Raw genomic sequence first — 21,586 nt, forward strand, 5'->3', positions numbered from 1 at the left:
AAACGCATTCATATTTACTTAACTCTCGGCGACGCGAGCGCTGAATTGCCCACAAACGCACCTGTCGAAGGTGAGCCCGGTGCCGTATTTGAGGCACTAACGCTGCCATGAGCTGTTGAGAACTCGACACTGGCATCCAGATGCCCAAGCACACTGCGCCGCCAGTCAGCTGCATTGGATGTCGGCGGCCCAACAAACATATCGAGGATCCCGCCGGCCGTTCCCAGTCCGCTGGTATAGCAGTAGTCAAAATCCATCATCACGTCCGTGCTGTAGTTTCCTGGTGTATTTTTTGTTTTGGATAAGCTGTCTTCACGCACACAGCCAAAGTAGTCTGTGGCGACGGGTACTGGCCCAGAATTGGTGCCTGAAGGCGACGGTCGCTCGAGCTTATTTGTGAGGAGGGGAGGTGGCATGCTATTTGTCGCCAGGGATACCAAAGGTGCTGCTGTGGCTCCTGATATGGATATAGACAGGCCGGGTGGCCGCCGCTGCGCCAGGCGCTGCTTTTGGCCCTGCTGTTGGGTTTTCTGTTGTTGTTGATTTTGGACTTCTTGTAGCTGATGGAACTGATGAGTTTGAAGCTGCTGCTGGTACTGCTGATATTGCTGTTGCTGCTGAGCCTTCAGAGGATCTGGTGACGAAAGGCCCATAGCAGGACTTTTGGTTACTGCCGGGTCGGATGATAATGACAATGTTGACGATGCTACTGCTGTTGCTACTTCCTTTAGCTGTGGCGGCTTCATGACTGGCTCAACTGCTGGACCAGCTGCTGGCTCAACTGTTGGCTCAGCAGCTGGCTCAATGGCTTGCTCGGCCATAGCCTCAAACATGGGTTTAGCTGTACGCTCGGCCATGGGCGCAGAAACAGGATCGGCTGCTGCCGACAACACCTCCTCCTCTTCAGCAATGGCAGCGGGTGTGTTCCGGATGCCTAGACGCGCGTCCGACGAGAACGCCGGTTTCATGACCGGCGGCGCCGCAAGATTCCACTGCTGCGTCGACTTCGTGCCAGCAGAGACAGTACCTCCGCCGTCGGAAACATCGGCAGGTGAAAACATCGCGCCAAAAATGCCACGCCGCGCCAACCCGACCGAGTTCGAACGCTTGACTAGCGGTGGAGCAACAATGCCCGCCGGCCGACTGCCTGCAGACATCGTCCCACTGGACACATCAATACTCGCGCGCCCCGATCCGCTGCCGCTGACCAATGCCGAGTTGTTGCTCTCAGATGAGCCGCCACCGCCGCCAGCCGAGGACGCGTCAGCGCTAAGCATGGCAGTCAGCATCTCCTGCCGCCCGCGCATCTGGTACGTCAGGTCCTTGCAGTCGGCCTCGGACAGCAAAGGGCAGTTGGCCCGGTTCCACTCGGCGACCAGCCGCCGGTCAATGACGCGCGAGAGAGGCCGCGGCCCCGCCCCCAGCGCCGCCCACGCCAGCGCCTCGTGGCAGAAAACAAACTGCTGGATAGTCTGCACCATCGACACGCGCAACTCGCGGAAGCGCGACACTACTATGAATACGACATCTTCGCGGAACTCACCCAGTGGCAGCTCGTTCCAGCGACTCAGCGAGCGGCTAGCGCGCGGGTTGAAGCTGCCTGATCCTGAGCTCGCCTCAGCAGCTATCTCCACCTCGACTGCCAGCGACGCGTTGGAGCTCTTTGAGCGCAGCGCCTGCGGCACCAGGCCAGTGTACATGCCGTGCGGGTCGTAGCTGGCACCGGGCGGGAGCATCTGCATGCCCGGCGGGGCGGATGCCACGGGTGGGGTGGCAACGAACTCCTTCGGGTCCATGGCCATGATAGTGTCAATCGCGCAGAATGCGCCTGTGCGGCCGCAACCGGCACTACAGTGGACGACCATTGGCACATTCTTGGCCAGCTCGTCGTCGCCCTGCGCAATGCATGCCAGCTCGCGCAGCCGGAGCACACCCAGTGGGGCGTCGGGCGCGCCGTGGTCGGGCCACGTCTCGTACTGGAGCTGCGTGACAATGATGGTGTCGTCAGGTAGGTCGATGCGCGACAGGCGCAGGCGCCGCGCAACAATGGCCGTGTCGTCCGGGTGGCGCGCCTCGGCCTGGTACTCAACACGCAGCGCACCGTGCACTACAGTCGTGCCCAACGCCTGCGGCCAGTAGCGGTGGCACTTGGCGCGCCCGTTGTCAAACTCACGCGTCAGCATAACAATGACGCGCACCCGGTGGTCCCACACCATCTGCCAAAAGTCTGCTGTAGTCGCCGGCAGCGGGCCCTGCGTTGCGATGTACAGCGGCCCACTGAAGTAAGATACAAAGCTGGCATTGATGTAGTCGCTAGCTCCGCTCAGCCGCACGCGATTGCTGTCGAACGGAAGGATGTTCGTGTAGCGGTTCTTGGCACCCAGCTCCAGCCCAGCGGCGATCGTAAACGCGTTGCGCGCTGTCACCATGCCGTTGCTCCCGATCATCGACGACATGCGGTGCGACTCGCTGCCATCGATGCTGGCAAACAGCCGGTGCATGTGCTGCGCCCCGGGCGCGCCCGATGCACGGCGCAGGTAGCCTGGGAGCTTGTCGACGCTGGCGTGGCTGGGCGGCAGCCGCATCGCAATAACGTCACCCGCATAGAGGGTTGGACCGCCGAGCGCCTCGCGCATGGAGCGCAGCATCGGGTGGTCGGCGGGGACAACCTGCGGCGCGACCGATGCCTGGGCAACCTCATTGTGGTACTGCTCGACGTTGCACAGCTGCTTCTCCTCGCGCACAAACTCGTCGTAGCCGCCGCGCAGCACGCAGATGCGGCACCCACGTGGCGCCTCATTCTCGAGCTTGCGTGCCAGCAGCACCAGCGGCGCGTCCTCGCCAGACAGGTCCTCGGGCGCGCCGCTGCCGTACAGCGTCACCCATGCAGACTGTTTCCACGCAGCGGCCATCTCCGCCGATGCGCCTGCCATCAGCAGCAGCCGCTCAACGCTGAACGTCTTGCGCCGCACAAGCGTCGTTGGCGCCGCCACATTGACTGCCGCCGCCACGCGTCCTGCCGCGTACTCGGCAGCACTGCGCATGTCGACGACCAACCCGCTGCTGCCGCTTGCAAGCAGCCGCGACAGATCGCCGGCGCTTATAAAGTCCAGCCCCTCGACGACGCTCACAGGCGTCTCCCGCACCTCATGCTTCCGGCTCAGCCCGCTGCCGTGCGCGAATGATCCGAGTCCGTCGGCTCCCTCCGACGGTGTTCCCGGTCCGCTGGCCAGCAACGAGGCCATGCCTGGGCCCCTCAATTCCATCGGCGGCCTGGGCGTCATGGGCGTCATGGGCGGAGCCATCTGGGCCATCGGCGTCATTGGGAGGGTGATGGCCATTCTTGACATCATCGGCGTCGCTGGTGTCATCTGTGGCGCATTCATCGTCCAAGTCCCGCCAGCCGTCGGTGGCGGTGGCGGCCCGTCACTCCCCCCAATGGTCATAGCTCCACTGCTAGTGTCCAACTGCAACCCCATGGGCTTCCTTTGCAGCCGCCTCTGTGCAATAGACGATGCCGTCGGCGCTGCGGCGGCCGGCTTTGCCTTGATAAACCACTGCTCAGCCGGCTTGTCATCATCTGTTGTTTCCACCGCTGGTGGTGCTGGTGGTGGTGGTAGTGGCGGTTGGTTTGGTTGCAGCCGCATTATGCTGCCTGTGTTGTGTGTGAATATGTGACGTGTGTTCGCAGTTACTTGTCCCGAGCTTATGCCCGTCTGACACGCGTCCTGGCTGTTGCTGTTGCTTTCGACTTTCCGTCTTTTTCGTGAGTGACTATCGTTTTCCTCCACACTGTCGTATCTCGCCAGCGCTTTGGAGGTGGTGTTTCGAGACGTCAAAGACACGATGAAAAAGGGGAAGTGAGGTTTTTTTTAAAGTGTACTCTTTTTTCTTCCGTCTTCTTCGAAATGGATTCTCTTCGCCCGCTGCAAATTGGAACAAAGTGCGTGAAGAGGGTGGTGTTGGGCCTGCCTAATTACTCGAAATTATAATAGAAATAAGATAAATGTGTTAATATGAGGACAATACAAAGGAAAAATAATAATAATAATGGATAAACGCCAGAAAGAAGAAGGAAAACGGAAAGCAAATAAGGTGGGGGAGGAGGGCACAGGTGATGATAGTCTCTACTGGTCTCACTGTACCACTTTCTGGGCGATAAAACCAGAAACAGAATCGAAAATAAAAATACTAATTGTACACCAATAAATCCCCAGCCTGCAGAGTAACCTTGGAAACTGTGTTTACGCACTTACCTTTATACTTTGATAAAATGTATGTGCGTTAACACCTTTCGCCAGAGGTAGGAAATAAAGTGCAAGCATTTGGCAGAGACTCAGCAGCAGCAGCCAGGCGCAAAGGCAGTGCTCAATGTTTGCATCGCTTTTAGGCATTTGACTGGGCACGGCACACGCTCTGCTCGCTTTACGCACCCACCTCCATCCACGCTGCAATATACCACTGCCCACGGCCAAGTCCAAGGCCGCATCCAAGCGCAAAACCAAGGAGGCACACCTTATACTGCTGTTACTTATCCCCACAGGCAGCGCATGGATTGATTTATCCATATACTATCCTGGTTATAACCGTCAATAGTTTAACACAGGACAGGACTTCGTCAAAGAAGCAAGTGGGTCTATGAATATATTTTCTCTGGGCGAAGTGTGGACGTTTTTGTCCAGCGCATCAATTTCTAGCTGCTTGCTCACTAGGCATCATTTTTTGTACTCGCATTTTTAAGGGGCTTACCAATTTGGTGCTGTTTAGTTGCGAACGCAGTAGCGCTTCTTTTTCTGTGTTGAAGTCAAAAAGAAAATTGCAATTTTTTTAGAATAGTGGATATTGGCGACAAAGCAAAATAGAAAGAGTAGGGGGAAACAAGTATTGGTAGAAAAACAGGTGTATGAGTAGGCAAAAAAAGTGAGAAATGTACAAAACCCCGTTTGGTTGATATATAACCTTTCCCTTTTCTTTTCTTTTTTCGACCTGTAACACAGATACAAGAATATTAGCTGGAAAGCTTAAAAAGAGCAAGCAAAATATTTGTAGTAAAGGAAATAAAAAATTAAAGGAAAATTTTTGGCCTATTAAGTTTTGCAATTTTTGTGTATAGAGAATTAAAGCAAAGTAGTGGAAAAGTAACGAACAAAAAAGATGAAAAGTTGAAAAAAGAGGCAAGCAGCATGAGTGTCATTTGCCGCTATTTAGTCACCGCCCAATTTGCTGGCTTACCCACCCACTCATGTCAGCCAACCGATCCCTTCTTTTTCTTTTCTTTTTTCTTCTTTTTGCTCGCATTTGATAAATGCTACTTCTCAGACATGACATGTAGTTGGTCTGAGCTAGTTTCGTCCTTTTTTAATACCTCGCTGTTATCAGAAAAAATGATTTTGTGCAGCTTTTACCAAATTGGAAGGCAGAAACAATTTGCACACTGAAGGCATCTGACATCTGACATCATATCGCGCCTGCACGCTGATCATCGTTACAAACCGCCCCCTTTTTTAACATTTGGCAGCATATAATGCATGCCTACACCAGCAATGCGTCACTTGGTTCAATTGTTTTTTACTATGCCGTATTGTATCAGCGGATTGAGCCAAGAAATTAAATGATACTCAATAATATAAAACACCAACACATTATAAATGTATTCATATGGCGCGCGCCAGACGAAGCTGGTCAGAAGCCCCAGCGGCCAAGATGTCAATGTCGTTGGCAACAGCAACCATTTGGAATCCCTGCTGCATGCGCATTCTAGCTTCACCATTGCTATCGACGCCCTCGACACCAAGAGGCACGCCGAACCGATGGCTGGACCGCACCACCCGCTCGACGGCACCCTCCCAGCCAACAACGCCCAATGCCCGGTGCTGGGAGCCCCCGGCAGAAAGAATACCCTGCGCACCACCGCCGAGAGCATGCGGATGGACAAGGGCGGCATCGACTCCGGGACAGACAGGATCCCGTCAATATCATCTACAGCTTCGGGCCGATCAATCTGAGGAATAATCAACAATTCTCTTCCGAACTGCATATTCTTCTGCTGCTGCTGGTAATGGTGACGACCAGACATTCGCTGATTCTGCTGAGAGCGCCCGGCAGAAGCTGTGCTCTTGCACAATGCCACGAGATGCCGCATCTGCTCTCTGTTCTGCACTCCGGTGACAATAATGCCCTGTGCTCCGGCCTCCACGGCCCATCGGATCCACTCGCTCGAATGCGCTGGCACGCGCACCAACGACGTACATGTCTCCGAATTGCCAATAGCAGCGACCATCTCCGCCATTGTGCTCGCCGAGTATGTCTGGCTTTCCACATCAATACAAGCCCAGTCAAATCCCAGGCGCGACGCAATATGAGCAGTGACAGCGCTTGGAATGCTTAGCACTATGCCAATGGCCGGACTGCCACTATCCAGCTTGCCGCGCAAGCCAGTGACTGGCGTGACGATGGCAGATGAGGGTATGGGAGAGTAGAATTCGCCTGCAGACTCGCCTTGTCTAGCACCAATTGTGGCCGACGACGGCAGCGATGTCGGCGAGCCCTTGCGCTGGCTCAGCACCATGGGCTCGGATCCACAGATGCTGATGCCGCCCCCGGCGGACAGCGGAGACGAGCGAGGGTTTGACTGGTTATGTGACACTGGTGACGTTTCATATGATGAATGCAAATGATGATGCTGTTGCTGTTGCTGTGCTGTGCTGATGGTGATGGTGATGGTGATGGTGACGCTGCTGCTGATGCTGATGTTGCTGATCTGGCGATGTGTGGAGTAGTGGCGGAGAAAGTACAGGCGTGCTGGGTGTATGAGGTCCGCACAGGCTCGCTGGATGATTATCGCGGTTGATATATGGGTGTGAGCGACGAGAAATGGGGGGTAACTCAATCGGTGTTGCAGAGCACTGGTGCTGCTGCTGCGCACGGTACTGTTGCTGTGGCAACTGCGGAGACCGAATTCTTGGCAACTGGTTCTCGCTGCCAGCAGACGGTCTGCTGAGGCTGTAAGGAGGACGCAACGCCATGGGTGCTGCCGGCTTGCGGGGTACAGCCATCGTTAGCTTGTTGCGCTCAACATCGCCCCCAGGCACGGTAATAATTGGTGGCAGCCGAAGCCCTGTGGTTCCTAAGGAGCTGCTGCTAGAATTGCTCCCAGCTGCGTGCGGATTGCCGTTGAGCGGCCCAGATTCGGAAATAATGCTACATAAATGCAAGAGAAAATTAAGAGGAATGTGAGTAAAAACGAGCAAATTTTTGGAAAACAAAATTAGACACGGGTAAGATTTGCATACGCGAAGTTGGGGAAAATGAACCCCGGCCATTAACAAAAGGATTGTATACATTCCAGGAATGGAAGGGAGGCATGCGAGCAATCGTGCTTGCTACTGAGTATATATAAATATAAACATGCAGATTTGTCACCAACACAAAGGCTGGATAAATAAATTGGGAAAGGCAGGCCAAGAAAGGGAGGGAGGGTGCACACACACGCGCATATCGATGCATGGGGACAAGGGCAATAAATAAAAATTAAAAATGGAACTCAGGGAAGACATACACATACAGCTAGCCCAACATTTTTTCCTTTTTCTTATTGTCACAAAAAAGTAAACTATAGCAATTGTTATAGTTTTGGTATTTGTGACTAGCCTACGCAAGCAATAGTGCTTTTGACCAAAGAAACAAAATGAAATGAGCCGCATCTGTAGACTCCAGAATCGTACATTTTTAGTGGTACCAAAACGCGTCGATCAAGACAACAACTGTGACTCAAATGTATACATATGCTGATCGGCCAATCGGTCATTTGCAGAACAAGTGGGCCAAATGTCCAGTTGGAATTAGTTAAGCAACATAGGCAGATATGAAATATTTCCGTCAATGTCGAAGACATTAAACAATATTCCTCACATCCCCAATGCGTCGCAATTCTGGGCAAGTGAAGCGAGTGCAACAAATTAAAACTTGCAAATTGTAAAAATAAATAAAAATAGATGAAGAAATAGTGTCCATTAAAAAACGCTCCGCAGCCCGTAACAAACTTGCATGGCATAAATGATCACCCACAGGACCTGCACACAAACACAAGCACAACCTGAAAACTGAAAACATTGTTAGTTAGTTTCTACTTACTTTGCGATTCTGGCCTTGCGCGCCTTGCTCTCGCCATTCGAAGACACAGAGCTCGACCTTGTTGAAGAGCCAAACTTGAGGCGGACCTCCTTACTAATATACTTGCAAGTCTGCAAATGCCTTTGCATGAGATCGCCACGTGCTGGCAGTCGGTCTCTCTTGAACAGCGGTCTCCCGCTCTTGATGCACTCAATACACCAGACAAACCGATGGCTGTGGTTGGCCATCTCGCCAGTATCCTGAAAATGAGCAGAGATATCGAGGCGTGGGCGACCTGGCTTGCGCACTGGTGGCTCGGTCTCCAGAGTCACCTTGATGGGAATCTCGGGCGTCGAAACTAGCATGTCGTCGCTATCGCTGTGTGATGGCATGTCAAAGAGATGCCTGGTCTGAACTAAAACTTTGATATCCACTTTAAAACAATGTGCCGTGCAATCGTGCGTCGGCTGGTATTATTAGCAGGAACGGAGCGTGTCAGAGTTATAATGGCGCCTCGCTTAGTGTTATCTTTTTTTACCAGGTTGGACTTGAATAAAAATAAATTGCAATGATAAACAACGTAGAATTGCAAATACGGCAATGTCAAGTGGAGGCGGATGATAAAAATAAGATAAAGTCAGCACTTTGTGTCAGGCGGAAAGACGGGTGAAAAAGAGTTGTATTTGGTATGCAGTACGGCTAGAAGGAATAAGCCACTTCACTAACCCAAAATATAACAAATCAAAAAGGTAAAAAAATGCGAGAAAACAAAATAAAACAGATATGCAGGTCGTGGCAAGTATGTATGTGAACAGAAAAATAAACGAGTGACGAGGATGGAAACTGGAGGTATTAAGTACAAGCAGAAAAAACCGCGGCAGCAAGAGTATGGCTAATGCAGGTTTACGAAAGGCGAATGCAGCGGAAGATGAAAACTGAAATGAAATGAATGAAGGCAAAACAAAAATATAAAGGCGACGGATGAGTAAAGTAAATGCTTGGAATCATGGAGAAAGACCAGAAAACAAACTACTGGATATACTCTACTCTTTATATACTTTCCGGTAACAACAGATTGGCCGATATACTGAATAAGGCACAGCCAAATAGAGCATAAGAAGCAGAGGGGGGTGGGTTCTTGACCCGGAATAGAGAAGGGGGTGCTTGTGGTTGCAGGCCTTTTTGGGCTGCTGCGGGAATATCACACACAAGTTGCCGATGATCGTGAAAAGGGTTTTTCTCAAGAAACTTGCTTGCCACCACCTTCTTCTCTCAGATATTACTTGTTAGATTGCTTATTCGGAGGAATAAAAATTCGCCACCACCCCCTGGTTAAAATTGCCCTCCCCCTTCATTATCAAGCGATGGTAGAAGAGAAAACGCAGAGAACAAGCAAACAACGCGGATGTTGTTTTTCTACAAACGCCAGCGACAAACAAAAGGATTTGAAAAATGGGGAGAGGCGATTGGTCGCAGTCAATTCCCACCATCGCCATTCTTCCATCTCATTTGGAAAAAGATGGCACTATTTCGTTTCTTTCACATATTAAAATTTTGTTAAATACCTTTTCGGAAAATACTCGCTCAAGAAAACCGACCAGAACACTCAAAAAAGGGGAGGGCAGAGATACTATGCATGTGATCTCAGAGCAGATGAACAGGCGTAGCTTCATCTGTACGCCAGCCTGACTCCAAGTATATTTTTTATGTAGTATTTACAGTTTGCCATTTTAAGGATGTGACCACTTTAGGCAAGACGAACAGCATAATGACAGGTGCTTGCCACTGTTTTATTTTTATTTATGGGTGATAGTATGTTTGCCATCCACCCTTTTCTTCTGCAGCATCCTTGGACAACATATGCAAGTATCAACTGCAATATTTGCTTCTTTGGGATTGGCCAACGCTCACATTGCATCCCCAGTCTTTTCCCGCATATCCTTACCCGTCACTCGTCTGCGCTTTTCTATTATTTTGATACAGTCGGCATCGTAGAGTGAGCGAAGGGGCAATGAATAAAAATAAAAATAACATGAGGAAAGAGGCTGCAGCTTGGCGCATGAGCAAAGCCGCGGTTCCCTCTTTTATTCTTCCTTCGTTCCCCAAAACAAACAATGATTTGGTTCCCCTCACATCCTCACATTCAGACTTGTAGTCACGAGATGATATCCGGATGCTGTGGGTTTTACAATGGTATTTTTGGCTTCCAAATGGGTTTATACGTTTTGACGGTAAATATAATATAAAACATTTGAGTATCTTTGTAGGCTATTGCATCTGGTTTCATTGCATCATCACATTACTCGATTGTCCGTCACGTTCATTGCGGCTGCTTATTTGCGTATATACCACCAATACGTAATGTTCGGCGCACATTAATTTTATTAGCAAATAAAAAACACCAGTGCCAGGTTCATTGTTTAGCTATTTAAATGACAAACTTGTACACCAACAAACGCCAAGTGAGCAGCAACGTGCATATGGACAAACCTATGTTTTTGTTTGTTAAGGAACCCGCTTAGCTGACATATGTCTACACGTAAATTTATTTATTTATTGTACATACATACACAGGCAATGTTAGTCATTTGTTTATGTATTTGTAAGACGGAGACCCAATGAGCATTAATTTGTAAATCCACATTGTATATTTTTCCTGTTTATGCAAAATTTTAAAAAAATATTTATCCTTTTTGGAAAATCATTTGGGCAAACGACACAAAACGCACCGCAGAAATCAAACATTTTAAAATTAAAAAACCCGAATAATAAATTGAATGTCAACTCCCAAGTAATAAAAAATGGTAGCACTCGGCTTCCTGTAAAAACCAATTATTAAGAAATGCAGCAATGGTTTGTTGTGGTTGTTGTGGTGGTGGTAGCAGTTGAGTTTAGCGGAAGGATTGCCATCCCTACTCGATATTTTGTAATTAATTAAATGATCTGCATTTAAAAACCAAATCTGCAAAATTAAAAATAAAACTTGCAAACCGACACAAACTTCAATTGGCAAATCGCACAAGCAAGTGTGGGGTAGGTGTGTGAGCAACACAACAAGCCCAACTATTTTCCAGTACATTTATTATATATGCAACTATACTTTGTTACCTTATCTGTTTTTAATTTACAATTTTGGTGGTCATTATTTTGTTGTCGAGCAGCCTATTAAGGATTGCCCAATCTGTAATAAAATTGATTCAAGAGTGAAGGTTTGTTTTGCTGCCATGGGAATAAATACAATTAATGTTGTGACATTTATGTACCCCACACACCTGGATATTTGAATTTTGTCAATCTTTTTAAGTGTGGGCCTTCATAAAAAAATCTTATTTTTATATGCATGTGTAGCAATTTTTGAGAACCAAGATAAAATAAAAAATATTTTATATGCAATTTTGGACTTTTTGGAGTACTACATCTACATATATCATTTGAAAAATATTTTAATCAGCGGCTGGTTTATATTTATATTATTATGTAGAATATAATTAACAATTTACTTTTTACAATGTTTGAGATACGGTCATATTTTGCAAGTTTTCTAAAATATTCGTGTATCTGTTAAGCTGCACTCTTGAGATTGTTGGTGTTTGTTTTATAGGTGATATTCTTTATTTGTTTTTGCAATTGTGCCAATAGACATTATGTTTTGCGCACACTGGTATGTGTGTCTGGGTGTGGTTTCTTGCTAATTTTTATTTTCAAAATTCCATAAATATGACCAATCGACTGCTTGCCTACATGTTTTCTAGCTTTCCAATAAATGTATTTTTCAAAAATATAATTTTTTATTATTCATTAAACAAACCAGTTTTCAGGTCTTGACAACTGGCTGGCTGGGTTGCCTGCATGCATGTGTTTTATTAAGTCCGAGCTATTTTAAGTGTATTAATAATAGATAGGTAAATGAACGGAAGCAAGCCTAGTAAATGTTGTTTGTATGCCTTGCACAGTAAAGAAAAACATGTTGGCATTGTCATTTTGCAGGTTCAAGAGCGTTGCCAATTTTTGGTTGCAAGCATGGAATTGTTTGATAATGTAAATGCAATACTCCAATTTGGCATTTTCACGCGCACAAACGACTGCAGCATAAAATTATTGGCTGCGGATGTGGGATTGCAGTTCAATTGGACACAAAAATTTGAAAAATGATATATACACATGCCAAGGCACCCCATCTCTGCTGTGTCCGCAGCCTATCTGCAATAGTTGCTATATTTAGATTATCACAACGGGCTGCATGAGTACATGCTTTTAAAGTTATATTGTATTTTTGTATTACAAATATTCTAAACAAATGGAAAATGTGGGCCTTGAAGGACCCATACATCATACGTCATTCCACAACAAGCCAATTCAAATGATTTTAAGTGCAGAATGGATGTGGGAATGTGATTAAAATACCTTAATCGGTTAAAAAGCACTAGCACTTGTTGTATCTGCTTGGAGGGCAGGTCCATCAGATAATTATACGACTTTCATGTGACTTAATATGGCAAAGTCCCACATGTGTTTTACTTTTACAAAATGAACTGTGCTACAATAAATTATCCGCAAAAGTAGTAATAGTGACAGAAAAGCTAACATTCTCTTTTATATTATTGATCATTATCGCTTGCAAGCTTTGCTAATTATTTTTATCTTTGTCGAAATTCTTATTAACTTGGTATATTTATTTTGTGGACACATAATTTTGCTTATCCAGTGATTAATTTGCAGTATTGCCCTTTGTCTATGTCATTTGTGTTACACTCAACACCATTATTGAACACATCAACAACAGCATTAGCAGCCGCAGCACGTAACCTCGGTGCGTCGATAAAACCAGCAGCATTAGTCGGGCGCTATCTTTTGCGGAACCAAATAGGCCATATATACCAGAGACACTTTTCATTTTCCCAACTGCAGTGTGCGCCAAAGAAACACAAGTCTTTAATGAGCAGACAAGGTAAGAAACTTGCGTTTTAACACACATTTTACTCATTTGATTGAATTATTTACATTTTTTTTACCCAAACCACCCCTTTTCGCCTCTTCCCACGTTCGACGCACTCATTTGATTGTGTGAACGCTCATGATTCGATAACACGTTTTCTGAATTGCCACCTTGGTAAAATGTGCCACCACTGTCATATCTCCCTATCTCTTCTTGCTTCTAGTGCACAGTGACATATTTTGACCATTTCTTGTTTGATTGTTCTGAATAATGCTTTTTTGCTTAATTTGTCATATTTTATTTTCTAAAATGATATTACAAATATCCATAAAACACCAATGACAACGACGGTGTGGATTGATCTCGACAATAAACAATTCTAGCGACACAATTGACTATTTATTTTAATAATATGCTCATAGCTTATTGATATGAGGATAACTAAAAAGCAGATAGCACGTATTGTAATCCTAAATAAAACCAACTCGCATTGCGATTACTAGTGCTTGTTCTGCACTATCGCAAGACGATTTATTTTAAGCTGCTTGTGGCGCCAGGTGCAACACAATCCTTTCCAACCCAGTGTATCATTCATTACATTTTCTTACGTATTCAATAATAGTTGCTACATTGTATGGTGTACCTTTATTTCATGTGGCAGCACTTTGAACCTCACAATGTTGCTTAGTTGTGTTTTATTTGTTATTGGACCTTTTGCCACACCACACTCCATTCACAAGCCCGGTGATAATTTTAAAGTATTTTCAATTTTCTTATTTTTGTTCACTTTGTCATAAAAAAGTATCTGCTGTGGCTGCGCATTGTAAATTCTTGTTCTTTTCGCTTTGTGTAAATAAGTGATCTCACGATAATCACTATGTAGTTCTTTGTTACTACTATATCCGCTGCTAAGCTTGGCATTGTTGTTGCCATATTTATTTTATTTTATATTTTCATTGTTGTTATTTATTTTTATTATATTTTTGAACTAGAACTAAAATATGTATGCTGTTTTTTATTTTAAAAACTAGCATATTATTTTGAAAATAACTGATAACCACTCAATTTATTCATGCCACAATACGATTGTTTTTTTGGCCGCTGAGATTTGCAGATTTGTCTACAGCATTCCAAGATACATTTTACATTGTGCGTTTTGACAAAGCGCTCACAAACATACATAATCATAACTAAAATCCACATGCACTCCTTGACACTATAGCAGCAGACAATCGGGATGAGCCCAAGAGTGCCAAGAATGTGCCGCACACCTTGCGCAAGCACTCTGCAAAATGGGCGTTGACCGAAGAGGCAAACAAGAATCGCGAAAAGTCGCATGTCGAAGCTATCAGGTGGAGGGACACATGGCCTACGACCGAATACGCGCTTAACGAGAAGTCGACCGAGCACAAGCAGCTGATCGTGCTTGATCTGAACGGCACTCTGCTTTATCGCGGCCCGCACCAGCGTGATCGTCCGAGGGTGGTGATGGCTCGACCCAAGCTGGACGAATTTTTGGAGTTTGCCACCAAGCATTTTGCTGTCATGGTGTGGAGCTCAGCGCAGCCCGAAAACATTATGAGTATGCTGAAGGAATCGTTTGGTGACCACGAGAAGAAACTTGTTCGTGTGTGGGACCGCCGCTTCTGCGATCTCTCTGGCCCCTATTTTTCCAAGGCCCAGTCGATCAAGGACCTGACCCGCATTACTGACGGATTCACCCTGGTCGACTCGTCTAATAGAAATGTGTATGGAACCTATGAAGGACACCTGGGTATCTGCCCCGAGAAGCAGGACCACTGGAAGGTGGAGAACATAATTTTAGTGGATGACTCCGAGTCCAAGGCCGCAATGCAAAAGGACAACCACATATTTGTGTCCACTTATACTGGCAGCTGGCGTGACAGCGAGCTGAGTGTGCTGACAACTTACCTGCATAACTATCTATGCCAAAAGGAAAAGTACCCCGATCTGCTTGGCTATCTCAAGGACAACTCTTGGGTCGAATTCCGCAACAATGCGGTTCGTCTGAACATTGACGAGATCAACATGGAAGTTAGCGACTGATGTTGTCTTTTAGGTTCTTGTTTTAGATATTATTAAACAGCTGTTGTTTGATGTTGATTAAATTAATGTATTGACACACCACTCGAAATTACAAGCGCATTGATTGGCTGCTGATCTGGCAAATTGTGAGCTGTATTCGTCCGCCACGCGTAAATGCAAACACACAAAGCATATATACACTTTTGAAGCACTTATATTTTGCTCTACTAATGCCAAGAAATGAGTTTTTCTGATTTTCAGTTTTTGCAAAAAAATTCTTGATTATCACGCCTAATATTATTTATCTTTATTTTCTTTACACTTTTACATTTCTCCCTCACATGAACCATCAATACAAAATTATTACAAATGAATGTGTGTTGTTTTGATTTTGTGTATCCGAATACACAGTTGGAAGCATGTAGCATCATGTTCTGTTAAAAATTCAGTCAGAAAAAGGCTTGGCGTCCATGAAGGGGGGCCACAAATAGTGAAGTAGTGAAATGATTCCAGCTATTGCATGCAACGTTTTTCCTTTTGCCGCAAATCCACATTTATAACTTGTTTTAACTGAATTGCACTTGTCAGCCGGATAAGAAATAAGCCAAATATAATGTCAATCAATTGATAGCTCACAAATACAGATGTGTATGGCTAGGCGGTAAATGTCTTAATTTATTTTAAACCAACCAAACCTTTGTAGAGCGGTCATTACAATTGGTCTGATATTCTCACTTTTGGAATGACCATAAAACATATATTGAAAATCATTTTGTTTTATAAAGACAAAGATAAATTGCATTCCAATTTTAGCACTAAACACGCAAAATCTGGAACGAACCCCACATATACGAAAAGTTGTAACATAAAATGGAAAATACAAAAGTACATGTCATGCGTGCGATACGCTGTTAATTTTGTGTTTCTGTAGTAATTGATGCAACCAAAATGTAGCCTGATATACATACCAATACGCCGACAATGTGTATGTGCGTGCATCAGGCAGACCGCGCGTAAAGGCACCCTTTTTTGAAATAATTGAAAAAACATGTGTTACAAAAAAATCACATATACAAGTAAATAAATAGTGCAAAAGATGGTTCAAAAAACAATGCAAGTACTGCAGGCATTTTATGCAAATCTAACATCTGAATTGCGCCGATGGACATGTACTGATCGACAAAAGTGTCAAAATAACTCAAAGGCCCCCAGCTTCATAAAGACAATACTTTGGGGGATAGATTTGAGGTAGCAAAATAATGTGCCCGTCGCGATGGATTTTGGCTGGACAGTTTTTGCCAACAAACACAATGTCTTTCCTTGGCATAGCGTTAACCGGATATTTCTAATAACCGACATTAGGTCAGGTGCTACCAGAACTAAATTGGCCACAAAAATCATATTTTATTTGTGTTGCAGCCAACTATGAAACACATTTTACAAAGTAAAGCACTCAATTCCTCCACCACTGCAACGCCCAATTGATTGCCACTGTTGCATAATGTTCCAAAAGTGTACAACCACGTGGAAGTGTTTTTTAGCAGAAAATCTATAAAAAACAATACATGTAGATTGCTTTTACACGCAATCGGGCCATTTGAAAACAATAACAAGGCAGTGACCAGGAAAAATAAAGGGATAACTGGCGATTGTCCAGGTCGTGTAGGAAAAACATCCCTCACAATAATTAATGACCGCATGATAAGCGTGGCTTTGGCCGCCAGTCAGATATGCTCATGTGTACTACACTTGGAACAGCTCCACCAAATGGGGCTCCAGACGCATCTAGATTTATTAATACAATAGTGGCAGCCAATATAGGTAAATGAGTGAGAACATTATAGAACAATAATATCGAATCAGTTGACATTTCCTAATTTGTTTTTACCTAACATTGGACACTATTAGCCATGCAGAAATGTAACAGAACCAGGATAAATAGCCAACAACATAAGCGCCTCAGTAATTGATGCGAGGCACGTAAACTATGTTGGAAAAGGGGGTGGTGATTGAGGGAGTTTTTAAGGCGAGTAGTTATGAAAAGTAGATTTTGTCAGGCTTTGCAACCATTGCTTTTATTTTTTTACACGTGTGCTTGTCGCTTTTTAAAACCTTTTATTGGCATTAAGACAGCGACACTGGTATTGTAGATACAAACGAGCTAGGTGGTTGTGTCGATCGGGGTTTGAAATTAATGTATCAAATAGCCAACCCCTTTTTCAATCCACAGTTCACAATCCTCAATCTTCCATTCAGCTGGTCGCGCCTGTCACTCGTTGTCTCTTTCACATCACTTTTTTCTTTTGCGTTTGCGCTTTTTTTACAAACCATAAACTATTGTTTACTTTTCATTTTTATCTTTACTCATTTCCAACCCATTCACACAATCGTAAAGAAGTTTCGCATCAAGAGCAGACAAGGGTGCCAAAACCGAAGGCTGCTTCTATTTTCAAAAACTGGATACAAATCTACAACGTAAGTTTTTATATTTTTAATTATGAGAAGAGGTTCAACAAGCCTTATGCCATCTAGATGACTGGCAGGCAGTCTAGTTTTGGCATCCAATTAGTACGACTGAGTGTAAGCATTATCAGTTTTACTTCATTTCAGTATGTTTTCCTCGCACGCTTTACTTTTACTTTTTTAGGCGGGCTTACTTCAGCTCGTTTTTGTAAATATATAACAAAATAAGGTGTGGGCCCATTTTCAAATAAAAGCATTGCACCCCTTATAGTCAACTTTGATGATAACTAATTATATTTATATTTATATATTTTTTGGAGATAATTACAATTGTTTTGAAAGCTGATGAATTTGTGAACAATCCCAATAAAGAAATTTTCATTGTCTTTGCTTTTTTATTTGCGCGATTGTTTTTTATTACAGACAGGTTTGTGGTTTTTTTGAAAGCGATGCAGCCAGAATATCAGCCTGTAGGACATAGATGTGGACAGTGTAATAAAACGTCTATCATTCGTAGACTTGAAATGGTTATCAACCTATTTTTACCCTTATTTTCTGATTTCTTTAGTTTTCAGCTTCTATCCCCAACTTTCCCTTCACATATGCCCATCACGTTGTCTATTTTGCTGCACTTTGCTATATCCATATAAATTATAAATTACCAGTCGTGCGCCAAAAAATAAAACCTGACCACACTTTCTGATACAAGTAATCCATTGGCTTTTCTTTTTTGACTTTATTTTCCATTGCCACCATTGTTGTTTTATTTTAAATGACCTTATTTGGTTCTAAGGCCTTTTTGTTTTATTTTTATACGCGTGCACTTTTACAAAAAAACCAATTAACAGTTTTCAGCCACCTCAGCCATATCGGCAGAAACAAACACAAATCCATCTTCCCACTTGTTTTTTCAAAGCCTTTCTATGTAATTATTCCACAACCTATTATTGATATATTGGTGTCAATAATTTCTATTTTCCAAGCGACAACATTGCCAAATTACTAAACTAACTTGTACAATTCAGCATTTAGACCATAAACAGCCAGCCCAGAGACACAATCCACAAAGCAACCGCAGCAACAGCAACAGCAACAGCAACAGCAACAGCGATAGGCCCCAGACAGAAGGTAACTTTTTTCATTGCTTCAATTTGACACTCAAATTATACGGCAAATGCTGTCTTTTCTAGACGGGTATACAAAATATTTGCGTACTTTGCAGGTTTGTCTTTTTTTGTCTTTCAATACCACATAATTTGGCAGCATTTTGTATGGTAGTGCCGTTATTACTATTTTTAGCCGGTGCAGCCTTCTCTTTGATATGCGCAATTTGCCTTTTTTGGTTTGTGTCGGAAAATAGCTGGCAAATTTGATTTTGGAATGAATGCGCATAGGTTCGATAAGCATCATTACAAAGCCCATCACTCCGCGCGTTTACTCCAAATGCAAAACTGGCCCTCACTGCGCGTATACTCATACTCCTTTGTAACTACCTCCCTCCCTACCTCTTTTCTATCCTTTATTTCCTACTTTTGCTTTATTTTGCATCATTAGCCTAATATCTTTAGTGCTGCAAATAAAATAATTTGATGGGCAGAACATGCGTGTCGTACAATTTGTTTTGCGCAACTTTATGCATACAGTCCATTGATTGCACATTGATTTTGTTGGGCGTGCAGCAGCAATTAGAACTGCAGCCTTATTACGTACTCTCGCGTATTTCCTGTTCTCAAATTTGTGCAGCATTGGAATAGCTGAAACAGCTATTTTTGTGTATTTGTGCCTTCATAAAACAGGATTGCTTTGCTCGACGGTGCCATTTGTTGCATTTTAATTGTTTTATTTTTGCTCGCTTGCTTTGTTACAGCCATCACCAGCCTTTTGCTCTGAGCGAGACACCCCCAAACTTTTTTATTTCCCAAATAATTCTGCGCACATGAGCAACTCATTGACACGCTCAAAGCATCACTCCTGCCTACCGTGTGGCCAGCTGGTTTGTCCACGAGTGGTAGTTGCAGCGTTACGAGATGATGTGTCGGAAAAGTTTTCCCGCACCTTTTTTAGTGCACATTACGCAAAAACACTTTTGTCCTTTGCGGCCGGCCCTGCACTTTGCGAGTAAATTGGCCGCTTGGCGCACTGTGATCCTTTCCTTGTCTAATTTTTCATATATGCACACGCGCTGGGCTTCATGTGCCGCGGGCAGTATCTTGCGACAAAACGCACATTGGGCCGCCTATTCTACAATAACCCGCCTGGCTCTATATCTTTATTACCACCACTATTCCCGCATGGATTTTTGAAATGCTTCATCTCGTTTTAGCAGTCGTAGACAATAAGTGCTTTTTTGCGATATGATCTTGTCGTTTGAGCGCCCAGTTACCATTGCAATCGGGGGAAGCAGGGGAGGGCAGGGCAGGGCAGGGCAGGGCAGACCGGGCCGATTAGATTTCCTGCGTCCCCCCTTTTCTAGTTATAAATGGCGCAAACACCCTTTTCGCTTGTTTTGGCAAACAATACGCAAGGGATAATTATTTCTCTGGTTATTGTTACGGGCAAGGCTTTTAAGTGTCAGAAAGCATCAAGCCGCCTGATCGCCAAATCTGCTCCCGCGCTCCCCACCCGAAACTTGCATATTTTAAGGCCTTCTTTCTCTCATCAGCCCCCACCCGTTTTTCCCTAGCCATCCCATCCAACTCAACTTTGCTTCGCTCAATCACATTCCTGCCGTGGTGCATATTGCTTTGTGCCTGCAACTACATGCGCAAAACGCACATGCACACAAAAAACGCACTGCGAAGCAAACGCATGCCTTTATCCTCATTTCGCATATGCCTACGCTCAGCATCTCTAACAAAAGTGTGTGCAAAGCGGCTGTCATAAGAGGCAGAGAGAAAGAGTGAGAGTGAAGGCGGTAAAGACGATGCCGAACTCTACCTTCTGAACTGTAAAGCCAATGAGCAAGAAGGATGATCATGGCGATGTCTACGTACCTCCTGGTCTTTGTCAATACATCTTTGTTCTTTCTTTGCATTTCGGCTTCTCTTGCTTTTTTCTCTCAACTTGCTTTTATTTCTATATTTATCTGTTTAATTATTTTGCACCTGTTAATGAAGCAGTCTGCCATTTCCAGATAAATTGTACTCTATCAAGAAATTGCTTCCAAATCCCTCCTTTTACCGCATCAACAAGCAAGAAGCAAACAAACAAAATACGTGCGTAACCTCGGATACAAACCGTTTCTCTATTCCCTTATTATTTTGAAAACTATTTTGCCCTCTCTGCTGGGCTTTTTTTTTGCGAGTGAACCAAGCAAGCAAGAAAAGAGCGTCTCTATTCTGCCTTTGCTAAGGTTTTTCTTTTGGTTGGTGCTTTTTTCTTACTGGTAAATCCCTTTAGATTTCCACTTTGGACATTCCTATTATTTGCAGTTTGCTCAGGTACGATTTGCATCTGTCCCTGTATCAGCATGACTTTTTTGTCTGTTCCACAGGATTCCCTCGTTAAAGCCTACTTTTATCTTCTCTTCGCCTTCAGCTTCCGTTTCACTCAACTGCACTCCACTCCACTGCACTCCACTTTACTATATTCCAAATCCATTTTCTATTATTTCCCTGTCACTTTGCAGGTGCGCGTTATTGTTGTTCTGTGCTGTTCATTGGCGCGCAGAACAGCCTTTTTCCTCACCTTAATTCCGATATTTTGGCTGCAGCAGGCCGTGCGCGTGTCACAGTCTGCACACGTATATTCCCCCTCAGGGCCCATTTGTAATTCTTTTGAGCATATTCTTTTTCGTTGACACGCATTTTTTGCCGCACAATTGCTGCGCTTACCGCTATACCGTTTCCTTTTCTTCTTCTTTCTTTTTAGCCATCAATAACTAACTGATTCTCGCTCTATTGTTTTTTGTATCTTTTGCTTTGGGATCGTAATCTCGACTATAATCGCGGCCGTTTACTCCACTCACCAACCATAGACTTTAATACACGCGTACTAGGTAACGTATCGATATCATTTTGCAAAGTTACG

The 21,586-nt window shown here is 44.6% G+C and overlaps 3 protein-coding genes across 3 annotated transcripts; 1 reads left to right on the plus strand and 2 right to left on the minus strand.

Moving 5' to 3' along the window:
* Positions 1 to 1,436: 1,436 nt before the first annotated feature.
* BX661DRAFT_145275 (protein-tyrosine phosphatase-like protein) lies at positions 1,437 to 2,429 on the minus strand (the record flags this gene model as incomplete). The annotated part of the gene is made up of 2 exons (XM_051533104.1): positions 1,437 to 1,538; positions 1,779 to 2,429. Coding segments are annotated over 2 exons (753 nt in total), but the record flags the coding sequence as incomplete, so codon positions are not given.
* Positions 2,430 to 5,199: 2,770 nt separating this feature from the next.
* Positions 5,200 to 6,795, minus strand: BX661DRAFT_53301 (Pyruvate/Phosphoenolpyruvate kinase-like domain-containing protein). The gene has a single exon (XM_051539238.1). It carries the CDS (start codon positions 6,566 to 6,568, stop codon positions 5,558 to 5,560), a length of 1,011 nt encoding a protein of 336 aa, XP_051389908.1. The 5' UTR covers positions 6,569 to 6,795; the 3' UTR covers positions 5,200 to 5,557.
* A 5,904-nt stretch (positions 6,796 to 12,699) lies between these two features.
* On the plus strand, positions 12,700 to 15,203 carry BX661DRAFT_186039 (HAD-like domain-containing protein). Its single transcript, XM_051536936.1, has 2 exons — positions 12,700 to 13,060; positions 14,271 to 15,203. Exons 1-2 carry the CDS (start codon positions 12,847 to 12,849, stop codon positions 15,113 to 15,115), a joined length of 1,059 nt encoding a protein of 352 aa, XP_051389909.1. The 5' UTR covers positions 12,700 to 12,846; the 3' UTR covers positions 15,116 to 15,203.
* Positions 15,204 to 21,586: the final 6,383 nt, after the last annotated feature.

Source organism: Kickxella alabastrina, assembly GCF_025024165.1.
Source record: "Kickxella alabastrina strain RSA 675 chromosome Unknown BX661scaffold_20, whole genome shotgun sequence".
In the NCBI taxonomy this organism is placed as follows: Eukaryota; Fungi; Kickxellomycota; class Kickxellomycetes; order Kickxellales; family Kickxellaceae; genus Kickxella; species Kickxella alabastrina.

Excerpts from the sequence above, each read along its gene's own strand:
- BX661DRAFT_53301 (XM_051539238.1), bottom strand. The coding sequence starts at position 6,568 with ATGGTGCTGAGCCAGCGCAAGGGCTCGCCGACATCGCTGCCGTCGTCG.
- BX661DRAFT_186039 (XM_051536936.1), top strand. The coding sequence starts at position 12,847 with ATGTCATTTGTGTTACACTCAACACCATTATTGAACACATCAACAACA. Across the intron at positions 13,061-14,270 it reads GTCTTTAATGAGCAGACAAG|CAGCAGACAATCGGGATGAG; the intron begins GTAAGAAACTTG and ends TTGACACTATAG.